This window comes from Nesoenas mayeri (assembly GCF_963082525.1).
Source record: "Nesoenas mayeri genome assembly, chromosome: 4".
NCBI classification, from domain to species: domain Eukaryota; kingdom Metazoa; phylum Chordata; class Aves; order Columbiformes; family Columbidae; genus Nesoenas; species Nesoenas mayeri.
In genome coordinates, this window is record NC_137540.1 from 52,253,411 (window position 1) to 52,267,072 (window position 13,662).

The 13,662-nt window shown below is 34.6% G+C and overlaps 1 protein-coding gene across 1 annotated transcript in view; it reads left to right on the forward strand.

The window, feature by feature from the left end:
* ATP8A1 (ATPase phospholipid transporting 8A1) overlaps window positions 1–13,662 on the forward strand; it is a gene marked incomplete at both ends in the record, with an annotated part of 92,494 nt that overhangs the window by 10,869 nt on the left and 67,963 nt on the right. Inside the window, 4 exons of the mRNA XM_080343860.1 lie at window positions 6,019–6,088; window positions 6,719–6,846; window positions 11,320–11,431; window positions 12,280–12,445. Coding sequence (XP_080199986.1) covers window positions 6,019–6,088; window positions 6,719–6,846; window positions 11,320–11,431; window positions 12,280–12,445 — 476 coding nt within the window. The remainder of the gene's footprint in view (window positions 1–6,018; window positions 6,089–6,718; window positions 6,847–11,319; window positions 11,432–12,279; window positions 12,446–13,662) is intronic.

Genomic DNA, 13,662 nt, shown 5'->3' on the forward strand with positions numbered 1-13,662 from the left:
CAGAACCTCAAGGAAGACCTGGATGTAAAGGCCATATGTATTCCCAGATTTTGATCCACTTTTTTGAAATCACCACATGCTTGCATAACACTTGGATCTTGATCAGGTGCTTAGATAAGCATCCTGACAGTTTGAAATCTGGGAGATAATGAAAGAGAACAGTCTCTCGGAGCTATCTGAGTATTGTTACACAGCAATATGGGGTTTTTTTCTTCTTCTTTTTTTTTTGTTGCACATCAATCTTCAATAGCTTTGTAACCGGTGCTAACACACACCAAAAATGTCACCTTTATTCTCTGAAACACAGTCTTGGCAATTAACTGGCAAACAAGGCATGGGTTTTGTATAATAGTAACAATACTTAAAACTAGACTAATGGAGCTTGCTTGCAATATTAATTGCTACTGGCAGGGAAAATCTATACTAAATGTTATGCTAAATGGCCTGGGTTGATTTGGGGGATTTCCGATATGTTTATTGTTTATGCAATCTATATTAGATTTAGTTGATTCTCAAACCTTGTAGATTGTTCTGGTTGACCTTGTAATAAGATTCTATGGTACAAAAACGGTTACATGGAATATGTGCTATATTACTGAAATGTTTGACCTGAATTTATAGAAGCAAAGCATGCTGTAAAATATTGTGTAGATTAACTGTGTGTGATAAGAAATCTAACACATACCTGTATATGGCAGTTAGATTGTACAACTGGAAAATTCTCTTTCTGCTTTTCTCTTTTCAGTATTACGCAATGGTGCGTGGGAGATTGTCCACTGGGAAAAGGTGTGTGTTTATGTTGGTGACTTTTAAACTGTAGTCTAGATGTAATGTTTGCTTTATTTCTCCTATAACTGGTATGATGGCAAGTGTATAATCTTTTGTGGTTTATTTTTTGTTTGTTAATACTTGTCTCTTAAAATGTACTTTGAAGTCAAGTCCATTTTGATGTCATGAGTCAGGCAAAACTGCTGTTAAATGGTGGGCTTTAAATTCAGTAAAAAATAACTTTAATAGTATGATTGACTTGGAAGTATTTACACATGGCAAAATTATACAGTTCCTTAGTATCATTTGCTGTGACAAGGCAGAAACTTCTTTTTGGAAAGGAGTTACTTTGTGCATTTGCTGAACTTCTTTGGCTTAAACCGTGAGAACTTAAAGACTCTTATGCAGTAGTTAGGAAGCAACTGTTAAATGTAACTTCCAAAGACTAAATGTTCTGTTGTCTATCTAGTCCCTGAGTTTTAATTGTTTCCATACCTTAAAGCTTGAACAAAATTTGACCCTCAGTAGTTTGCAGCCAAAGTTCATATGAAATTGGCTTATACCTTTAGAGAAGCAAAGATAACGGACACAACGTGATGCAACAGATCTATCATCTTAGGGGAGATTAATTTCTTTAACTCAACTTCAGTCTTCCAATAAAATATTTGCAATAACAAAAAAGTAAAGAACTGTATAAAGAAGGTCAGGATTTGGCCTGTTAAATAGTAGATTTCCAAATAATTCCAGTGACTTTTGAGTATCTAATACCTATAGGCTTCTCTAAGTGTGCAAGTTTCTAACAGTCTTTCTAGCAAGTTCAGCAGGCAAATATTTATTGTGCTTAAAACAAAGGGATAGCATATTTTGTTTGAGACCATTAACCAATTCCCAGTTTTCTTTCAGGTAGATGTTGGAGATATAGTTATTATAAAAGGCAAAGAGTATATACCTGCTGACACTGTACTGCTCTCATCAAGGTAGAGATGCCCACTGATGCTTATAGTGTAGAGGCTGGTTTCTCTACCCTGCATTTATTTATTGATTGATTGATTGATTTGTGATTGCTCCAAGGAAATAAGGAATAAACAAAAACGCTGCTGTTTTGAAGCATAGTCTTTTGTTCATTTGGGCATTTTAGTATGTTATTTTGCTGTGGAATATAATACAAAAAAGGCTGATTCTCTGTCTAAAATTTGGACCTCAACTGCCATATTTAACCAGGTTGGCTTTTTGATAAGTACCTAACAGGCTGCATCCTGTAAATGAATTAAAATGGATGTGTTACAGGGAACAGAAATGATTTTTAATGGATATAGTTGCCAGTTTGATAATTGAATTGGGGAAAAAAGTGAGCATGAGATGTGAACCATCAAATTAGCACAGTCTTTATGAGCTGAACATTGACTTTATTCTCTAATACATATTATGAATAGTTTCAGCACTGAAAGCAAGACTTAATTTATAGCATGTAATGCTGTGACTCTTATTACATGGACAATCAGAGGTTGTTTATCATCATTTCCTTGGACAGTTTTATTTAAGAAATCCACATATTATGTGGAAGATGCATATTTTTCAACATCTATTTTATCAGGTCAATAAACAACATATTCTAAGACAACTTTTTTTTTTTTTTAATGACGATTATTTAAATATAATCAGTTGTCTTTTGGTTTGTTATTGTATGTTTACAGTGCCATTTCCATTTTTTTGTGGCACTAGGAGAAGCATTATTGTAATGTGTATGATTGTGGATTAGGTATAAACCCTCTATGATTCCACTGAACTTAATTAATCCACTCATACATACAATTAATAAAGTTAGGATCTTACATGTTTCTGTGACAGACTGTGGTGTAGACTAGTACATTGTTGATTCCATCTTCCATTATATTGCAGAATTAAGTGTAGCACTTCCTAAGACAGTTCTATTAAATTATTATAAACTAGTTGCCAGATAATGCTATAAATTTTTCCCACCATCTGTCTTCAGTACTAATGTTTGTCATAACTTCGGATGTTTTTGTATTGGGTGTCCTCTATAAACCTTGCACTTCAAGAAACATTTATAAATTTTATTGGTGCTTTTTCTCCAAGATATTAGTAGGCAATACACCATGCAGCAAGAACACTTGTTCTCTTGGCCTGATAATAACTTCTGTCACACTAACCCTAGTGCTTTGCAAGTGAAACAGATTACATCCTCTCAGAGCAGCTTCTTTATAATCTTCCTGAGTAAACTCCTAAGTTTGAGTCTTTGCCTAGATGTCTTCAGCTTTGCCCTTTTGGATTTGGGCAACACTCATGTCGTAGTGTTTTCCAGCTGTAATTTACACACAGAAAAATACCAACTGCCTACAAAGCCTTCTTTCCAAGCTTTGTCTCCCCCCCCCGCCCCGGAAGGAATCCTACATCCCATGTTGGTAAATTGAAATAATATTCAGCTGCTATGTGACTTGTCAGGACTTCGTTTAACCTCCCTTGACTGCCCTTGTCAGAACACATTATCCTAACTATGACCATTACTCACCTCAAATTTTCCTGTCAGGTTTTCTTGTACGATCCGGTTTGCGAATCACGATTGCTTTTTGGGCCCAGTTCAGGCATTTCTTTCAGCTAAAAATTCCTCCTTAGTCATATTCCTATGGCTCTGTTGCAGCCCTCCTGCCAGCAGAGAGCCCTGTGCTGCTGCGTTATGTCTCATTCTGCCTGCGTGCCGGCCTGGGCTCTCCATCTCCACACAGCCACGCGTTCTCCAGGCAGGCAGTCTTATCAGTTCTGCTGTCCAGGTGCCAGTTACATTTTAGGTTTCGATAGAAAAGCAAGCTTGTGGACCTGATTTTAATTAAAAGTAATAACATTCGAGGATTTTTTTTGTTATGGTTCTGGGTGTACTGGGTTTTTGTTTTGTTTCAGTTTTTACCAGCATTAGCAGTTTCTGGAAAACAAGAGGATGTTATTGTTTTAGGAAACTATAATCTCTTACAGTGGAAGGACACAAACCTCTGAGACTTAATTCCATTTGGTTCTTTCCAAGTTCAGTGTAAACTGAAATTTACAAAGCTAGAACAAAACACAAACTCAGTTTCAGCAGGTCTACATGGAAAGGTTATTGTCACCTGACTTTTCAGAAAAGTTGGTAGAAAATCTTTTGGTGTAGCTTTTATTTTTTTAATTAATGTATGGGCTGGCTAAAAACTATGTCAGTTGGAAAAGAAACACAACAGCTTTTTTTGTTACTCTACAATATCAATGTATTCTGCAGCTTAAAATTGGTACCTTACAGTAAAACAGTCCACTCAAGTAAAAATGAAAATTTTCTAGCTCTTTTCTTCCTGACCTGATTAAACTAGATTTTGAAAAATTTGTCATCAGACATTTTAATTAACATGTATTGTTTGTATAATAATTTAAAACTCTGTCTTTTTGTCTTTGTCCATTTGTTTGTTTTGGTTTGGTTTTGATTTGTTTTTGGTTTTTTTTCCCCTTGTCACTTATTTTTCTGTTCTAATCATTTTCAAACTGGGATGTGTAGGTGGCAGTAGGGGAAGTAGTGAAAGTGACCAATGGGGAGCATCTCCCAGCTGATCTCATCAGTCTGTCCTCAAGGTTAGAATAAACTAGTTGCACAGGATACGTGTATGTGGGTCCTCGTACACCAAATATGAAGAACACTGCTGTGTTGGCAGTCTTTGCTTTGCTGTTCACCTTTCTTTGACAAAACTGACACATCTATAAAATTAGAAGGGGTTCAGCTGATTAAAATACAGATCATTAAAGTGTAAATACCTGATAACACTCCAAGAAATGAAAATTTGTTTTTACGCTATCCCCATGAAATTTTATCAAACAAGTTGTCATTAAATAAACATAGAGTGAAAAAACAGGATTAATATATGTTTGATTCCTTAGAGTAAATTAAGAGGAATATACATGTTTATAACATCCTATGTTTTCAGCAAATAGAGTTTAATGTTGGTAGGACTGGTAGAGGACCCTCTGCACAAATTTGGGTGTTGCACAATCTCTGCTGCATGCGGTGGCAAAAGCAGCGCTGTTCTTGTGTATTGTGACAAATTGCATGTTCCTTAGACATGTTAGATTTATGCTCTTGTCTGCGTTGTTCCCAGACATTTTTTTATCTTAACTAATCAATGGGCCTGCCTTGATCTAACTGCAACTTATTTACTTTGGAGGTCACTGCTATCTGCTACAGTAACTACAGTTAAGCATGTGTGTCACTTGAAATGTCTTTGCTGCCTTAGTCTGTTTTAAAAGTGCTTCACAAATATATTGGGTTTTATTATGAACTAATAGAAATGCTAGAATTATAATAAAGTTTTATACAGGTGATTCTATCCAAACAATCAGAGTAGAAGTTATTCAAATTTTTAGAAAAGTTTGCCAACAAGAAAATGCTAGCCTGAAAGGATTTTATTATAATGATTTATCACATTCAAATGCGTTTGCTTTACAAAAATTTGTTAGAATAACCTATATTATTCTGCAAGCATTTTAAAATTAAGTTGCTTACCAGTAGCCACTGTTGCATAAATAAAGAAAAAAATGTAAAAACACTAGATGCTTGAGTTTCATGCTGGAAAGAAGGAAAATATTAGAAGCTTTGAAGTGGTGTAGAGAGTAAACCACTGTTTTTCTAAGTTGTAAGGAGATTACTATGACTCATTTGATCCTTTACAGGATCAAAATATCCTTGTATCGTAGATATAAGTAGTAGGTGTTATGTCCTTGTGTCCAGAAAACAGGAGCTTACTGGTGTAATTCAGAAGTCCTGACCTGTTCTTGTTTACTCTCTACTGGAAAAAAAGTCATTTCATCCTTCTTTATCTGTTTTCCTAGTTAACAGTTCTATAATCATTATCCATAATTTAGGCTTTTTTAATAAAAGAACCCTTTACAAGAAAACTTTCATGTTGAAACTACCGCTGCCTACAGTAGCAGGCACTATGAATGCACTGCGTTGGTGGCTGTATCTTAGTCTCTTGAATACATAGGATACTTTTGCTGTATACAGCATTTTTGGCAGGAACAACAACAGGTTTTGGCAAACTTTTCTGAAAATGTAAAATACTGTTGGTTTTTACAGATTTAACTGTAAATTATTCTAGTTCTGAACATCTGATCAGGAAAAGAAAAACATGATTACATAAGTATATGTTAAAAGATTACAGAAAGTTTGTGGATTTTGACATTATTATTTAAAATTAAGGATTTTTTTTTACTTAATAGTGAACCGCAAGCTATGTGCTACATCGAAACATCTAACTTAGATGGTGAGACAAACTTAAAAATTCGACAGGTAGGAATTTAATTTTTTGAGAATATTTCTAATATTATTTTCATCTAATATTGCTTATAAAACATATTTCATGACATTAATAGTAATTTTAAAAGACTAACATTTTAGTTGTTTGAATAAAAGCTGCAGTTATTGCCATCATAAAAGTATTGTTCAATTAATCAAGTGGAAGGAATGAATGATTACTCCTAAGCCATCCGTTTTGCTTTATTTTAGGGTTTTCCTTTGGGAAAATAGGTAGAAATGTTAGTAGTCTGGGTATTGGTCTTGTGTTTAGAGGACACATGAGGGAGAAGCCCTTCAAAGAGAAGCTGATAGTGCCTGTATCGTCCTTGAGGGACAGGTAGGGAATAGCAGGTTTTGACTGAGTTTTCCATGTCCCCGTATGCAGGGACATTCTTGCTGAGCTATATGGTTGGTTATGACCCTGTCTTTATCATGATGTTTTAAGATACCAGGGTGAATTTTTCACTGTAGTGTCCAGCAGTACGACAGCAAAGCGTAGTGGTCCAATTTTGCTCCCATATAGGTATACTGGTTTTCTGGTGTTGCACTATCAGATTTATAATACATAGATTTATATATTGGAAAGTGATTTTTAATGTCATGACAAACTATTTTTTTTTACAGGGATTGCCACTAACATCAGACATAAAGGACATAGAAAGCTTGATGAGACTTTCAGGCAGAATTGAATGTGAGAGCCCAAACCGACATCTCTATGACTTTGTTGGAAACATCAGACTGGATGGGCATGGGTATGTAAATCTGAGGAAGATCATCTCAAGAGATTCAATCAACAGATAGCTATGTGTTGTTAAAGTATTCAAATTAAAATATGAATAGTAATGTCTTAATTCTGTGAAGGCTAGAGAGGTAAATTCTTTTCTGATGTATTCCTTATTAGACATCATTATTTGAAAAAACTCTAGGGGTAAAACCTTACTTTTAATGGCTACAACTTGGGTTTTTATACTGGCTGACCTTCAGAAAACAATAGTTTATTAATAATAGAAGGGAGTGCTAATCAAATTCTTATAGTTTTGGTATATGTACCTAGTAACTCACTTCTTAAGTGTCTCATTCCTTGCCTGTTAAGTGTATATTATAGAAGCTGAACAGTAGTTTCTTGTCTGTCTTTTTTTTATTGTTGTTTTCTTTTGTTTGTCTGGATCTGGATTGGAACTGAGTCCATTGCTATATACCTCAATTTATTCTAATTTGGTGGCCAAAAGACCTTAGCTTACTGAAAGCATGTTTGTGTAAAAATAGACTGCCTCACTGCAATTACAACATACACGCTTGTAAAACTGCTAAAAAAATTGTTAAAATACTTAAGTGCTTATCAAATATTGATATTTGGAGTCTTCTGTGGGTTCAAAGCAAATGTGATGCATTAGGAGTATAAAATTCATTACTAAATCCAGGATTGTTAAGTCCTTGATTCCCAAGGATTTACAGAATTTCTTTTTTATTTGGTAGGCATTTATTTTTCCATATACAATATTAATGTTTGTGGTTTTAGACTGATACATATATAGTACTAATTATTAAATACATTTTTTATATTCCATTTTTATTTACTGATTTCTTACAGATGCATTCCGGGAGTTTTCAGTCGCAAGAGTGTGGATCTATTATAATTCCACTGTACTTGTCGATAAGAAGAGAAAAACATTTACCTGTAATTCTTCTCTGAAGGTAATAGTTATAATAGATCCACACACTCATCCTTCTTCCCTGGCTAGAGGGAAAAACATACTTTTATTTTTAAACTAATTATTTAATTTTAAAATTTGATTTTAAAAAAGAAACATCGAATGTACTGATGGCTATTATGCCTCAAGAATGTGTAGGAGCACGCCATCTCCTGGTCAAGGAATTTGTCATTTGAGAAATTCAGTTTCGGAATGTTTTGAATATAGTTTCTGCACAGTAGGATAGTTTCAAAAGTGTGGCTCTAATATAATATTTACCTTCAGTGAAAAAGAATTGCAGGTAAGTAACTCTTTTTGGATCCTGACCCTAATTTCAACATGAATAATCAGGGATCCATTCTTTTTCTGCCTGTATTAGTGGTAACACAAGTTCATCTAACTGGTATTTATTTATCCAGATCTTTAAGGCCTTCTGACCAGATTATGTAGATCCAGCAGCTGTGATTGCGACTTTATCCACTACTATCTTAACATTTTTGCAACAGCAATAGAAGATACTGAGCATGCATCTTCCCCTTGTTTCCCTTTAGATAACTTATTGGAGTGGCAGACTCCTACAGTCCATAAATGTTGTATCTAGTTGACCTTTTCAGACTTTTCTTTTACAATTCATGGGAGACCAAACTCAAAAAAGTAAAGGTTCCGTTTTCCTTCTTTTGGATACTCTGTATTCAAGGAGGTATAACTCCACTAGAGTTATTTTGCCTTTTGGCTAAAACTGTGTGCTGAAATAGGCTGCAAAAGTTTTCATGGTATCCTCAGATTTTGAGTGTATTAATGGTATTTGTTATGCTCACAAATATACAGAAGCATGTCTCTTGGTTTAAGGCAACGAAGACAATTAGCTAGGGAAAGAAGAAAAGTTCTTTAACCTGGATAAATTTGAAATTATTATTAGGCAATGGCTCAGAGGAAAAGGGTGAGCAAGCTAAAAACAAGGGCAGACATTGGTTATCCAGACGTAAAGTAAATGTTTTCCTGAAGATATTCTTTACATAAATTGCTTGATAAGAAAAACATTTTGATATGTAAGCTTTCAAATGTGTCTTATTAGCTCTTAATATATCTTTGACAGTCCAGGCAGAAAGGTATGCTGAAAAGGGATTTCCCCATTGAGAACATCCCTTACTGAATAAAACCCAAATAAGTTGCTGAGAAGTCATTAGTTATGTAGCATACAAGAAGACTCAGATGAGTTGGAGCAGTTTTGAGAAGGCTAAGGCCAGGAAAATAGACTTGAGATCTCTGACAAGTCATTGTACCATCACATCGTTGAAGAGTGGGATAATATGACAATGCTGAGGATCAGTAGCATGACACCTGGCAGATCTGGGCTTTCTATGCCCCTGGTTACTTTGCTCTCTGTTTTCTTCTCCTTGGTCTGTGTACCAGTTCTGCTGGACACAACTCCCACAGGCTGCAATCCCAATTCTCGTCTGATTGTCTTCCCAATAACAGATCCTTGAAGATAAATTCCTGTTCCAAGTTGGAGAAGGGTATCCATTTGAGAGCCAGTGTTCTGATGGCAAAAAGAATCAATGGATTCTGCAATAGAAAGGACTTTACTGCATATTCTTTGCAGCTTTTAAGAGGGGAAAATAGAGGAAGATCAGGTAGTGGCAGGAAGAGTCTTAGAACTCACCTGACTTTTCAAGGAGTATGAGAATTAAGAGTGAAAGGTTTTGGCTTCTGCTTTCCTAGAGTGTCTTGTACACAGAAAGTCATCTGATATTCCAGAGAAGGACCGTATTTGAAAAGCTTTCCAGTTTATCTGTGGGGAACTTAAAAATAACTTTTCTCTGGTTAGGTCTTTCATCTTCTGTGACATTCTTTTTAGAGTTAATAGACTAAAAATATATCTAATTAGTTTTGGAATGACATTTAATCCATTTCTTAACTGGAATATCTACATGTTGTGCTGACGGATGGGCCAAAAGTCTTAGAATGATTCTGATCAAAGAATGCAAATAAGTGCAGAAGCAATCTCTGGCAACACTAATCCCTTTTAATGATTCTTGGGTAATTCAAACCCCAGTTCCTTTCATACTTCAAAGGACATTTATTCTCTTAATTTTGCCATGATATGAACACATCTCAACTACAAGAGCACCACAGTTCAGATTTAGAAAGCAAGTAAATCTCAGTATGTTTCATATTTCTGTTTATTTTTCTGATATCTTCTTTTCATGAAGCACCTGCACCTGGAAATTTTTTTCCATGGAAATATAATTCAACATTTCAGTTGCTGAAGCATACTTAGTTGATGGGGAAAATGATTCTTTAAACAGTGAGTGGACCCCATGCTAATTTTCTAAAAAGTGAACTAAGTTATAATGAGATGATATTTGTTATTTGTTTGGTCTTTATGGAAAAGCACTGAAATATTTTTCCAGATCAAATGTGTTTTTTTCTACTTTTTGCAAATTCACATTGCCACTGTTAATTTTAGGGGAGCAAGATTATGTCGTTTCCTCTTTACTCGCAGTCTTTGAGTCTTTTTATAAAAGCTTATATGTGAGAGAAGGGGACATGATGATCCAGAAGAAGTTATTACCTAAACTTACTTGCTGAGTTTGATTTCATGTTCTTTGTGCTACCAAAAATGTTACCCATTATCATGGCTTCCTCAGATTCTTTATAGCTTATCTACCAGAGATATAGGTGCTGTCATTAAGCAATTTATTTGTGATCTTCATAATGTGTTCATTTCAAACAACAGTAGGGAATATTTTTAGGTAAGACTGCCAAACACTAGAGCACTATTAACAAGTCTGAACTGCTAGCTGGTACTTATAGAAATAAAAGTACAAAAATAGTGTATTGTTTATCCCAGGAAAAGAGTAATAATTATCTCAAACTTTTCATATTTTACAAAAAGAAATTAGCTATAGTGTATGTATAAAGTTAAATGTCTGAATTTAAGACAGTTAAATGTTTCCAACATCTTATGAGGTTTTGTTGCTCATATACTCAGTGGAGTTCTAGAAAAATAACACAAGTAAATATAGCTGGTTTTGCAATTTAGAGAAGGTGCAGAAAATATTGTGAATTTTAAACAGCTAATTTAGGTTATTTATTTCACTGGATGTGGATTAAGTTGAGAGTTCAGAAAATCGTTTCATTTGAAAATTGCTTTGTAAAAATCAAATTTGTAAGCATGGTTGAGTTTCAGCATACACTTAGGAAAAAGCTTTGTAATCATAAATTAAAGGAAAATTGGCCTTTGTTAGTTTCAGTTGTTTGCTAAGTAGCACCGTATCTTTAGTGTCCATAGTCACAATTAAGTGGTAAGTAATATTTTTGCAAACTTAAATTTTTGGACTTGCTTTGAACTGTCAAGTTTTCGATGTCAACATTCCCAAAAAGTTAACTCTGAAAAATAGGTGCCTAGCGAATTTACAATAATAATCTAAATCATAATAAATTAGCTAATAAGTTTTAACAGCTGGTGGTTATGTTTATTCATTGACATTGATTGTTTTAATGCTGAAGTATAAAACTCCTTTCTTCTAGTACTGTTCCATTGGGATCTGATCAGATTCTTCTACGAGGAGCTCAGTTGAGAAATACACAGTGGGTTCATGGGATTGTTGTCTATACAGGACATGACACAAAGCTTATGCAGGTTTGTCACTCAGGTTTTCTCTCAATTACCCGTTTTGTTACCTTATTATGCCATTACACACCACAGAAAATCCTGTCAGAAAACATAGCTACATTCAATATAATAGTTAAAATGTCAATAACAGAGTATCTTTCTTATGAAGTAAAATCAACAAAAATAAAGCAATTTCTTGTTATTATTAGTCACTTAGCCACAGAGTAGTTCTTCTACTAGCAAGCATATTCACTGATACTATTTTTAACTTGTGTTTTAAAAACTATTCTTTTAGCAAGTTGGATCATTATAGTTTGCCTGTTCATCTTTTTTATTTTTGACTGCTCCTAAAACTGTCCTCTTGTGGAGCTTTCCTTCAAGTACGAAGGTAAGCATTCTTGTCGGAAAATGAAGTGGAACTTTATTTGCAAAATGAGGACTATGAAATTACGTTTCCTAGTGCAGTTTGAAATAAAAAATTGAGGTGTATTTGTTAAGAAAAAAGAATGTTCTCAGATTGGTCATGCATGTCTTTCCTTTTTTGCTTTTCTGATATGTAAATTAGTTATTTGAAAAAGTTTGATTGTCCTCTACAGCACTAGAAGAGTGTGCGCACATATATTTTTAATGTTTACTGTTAGCTGTTGCTGTTATGAGTGTTCTGTGTGATGATTTAAACTGCTTATGACACAAATCTAAAGCTCTAATTCATGGATTTATAGGCTGCTTACTTTTCTTTTGAGTAAAATAGTTATGCCATTTTGATGATGATGCTTATGAGAGAAAAGGATGCAGCAACATGTAATTCGAAAAGCAAGAACTGTGTTTACCTCTTCTAATATTTAATAACCACCATTGTTTTTTGTCTTTTGCAGAATTCAACAAGTCCACCTCTTAAAATGTCTAATGTGGAACGAATTACGAATATTCAGATTTTGATTCTGTTCTGCATCCTTATTGCCATGTCTTTGATCTGCTCTATTGGTTCAGCTATATGGAATCGAAGGCATACTGAAAGAGACTGGTATCTTGACCTAAATTGTAAGAAGTAAAATATTAATATTTTAGTGTTTTGATGTATTCATATTTGTAAAGGGGGATGATTACCGCCATTTACTTAGTGTGTTTTTATCAGGATTTTTTTAAATGGTTGTTGACTAAAACCATTAGGCTAGGCGTATCACAGCAAGTATGAAATTTGCCTTACTGTGCCATCTGATCTCTTGATAAATTCAGGACAAGCTTTGTTTTTTGCTTCTACTACTTTCAGCCTCTACATCTCTGCAGCTCAGCAAGGTCTGTATCAGCATTCCACTGGCATAACCAGTCAGCTTGTAGACATCAGACCAAAGCCATTTTCAGCTGTTACTGATGGATTATATTTAAAGCTGCAGTGACTTTCCTGAATTCTTAAACTCCCTCATCCCAGGAAATTATGCTGTGCCTTTATTATTCTTACTCTACGGGGATCTAACGAATTATTGCCTGCCAACATCTGACCTTAGCAGGCTGCTCCTAAAGAAAATAAAACGGACACAAAAGACTTCATTAACATGTTATACTGGGCAAAGGTACTCACAGGGGATGCAAGGCAATATGATTTTATTCCTCAAAAAAAGAAATATGAAATAGTGGCTATTGATATTTTCTGTGTTCTTCAAGTTATTACCCTTGTCAGTTTATTTTCTGATATATTCCCCATGATTAAATAAAATTGTGCTGAGTTTTGTAAGGTATGCCCTTTAAGGCTGCATTCTGATCGTAGTTGTTCCAGGTACTTTTAATATGTAAGAAACAATTCCCTTTTCACTTCAGTTATTTAATTTGTGTATGGTAGTGAAACAGGTTCCCAGCAATGCCCCATCTTTCTGAATGCTGTTAATATTTAATTAGAGCAATCACACCTGAATATTGTTTTATTTACAGGTAGCAATAGGTATCAAACTTAGTCATTATTGAGAATATCAACATCATGGTGAATGTTGGCTCTCTGGTCTTCTAGACTGGTACTTAATTTGATGCCAGAACTGGTGTTAATGAAAGTGTTCAAAACCTGTTCTCTTGGATGTTGGAGTAACAATCAGATCCATATTCCATAGGCAGTGGAAACCCATCTGAGGCTGTTTTTCTTCAAAATCTTTGGATACAGACAGGCAGGCTGCATCTTTTACTGTTGTAGTGTGCTGAAAGCAGACCGTGATTTCCCAGTTTCATCCTCTGGGTTGTTAATCGTTATCTAAATCTTGAACAGGGAAAAA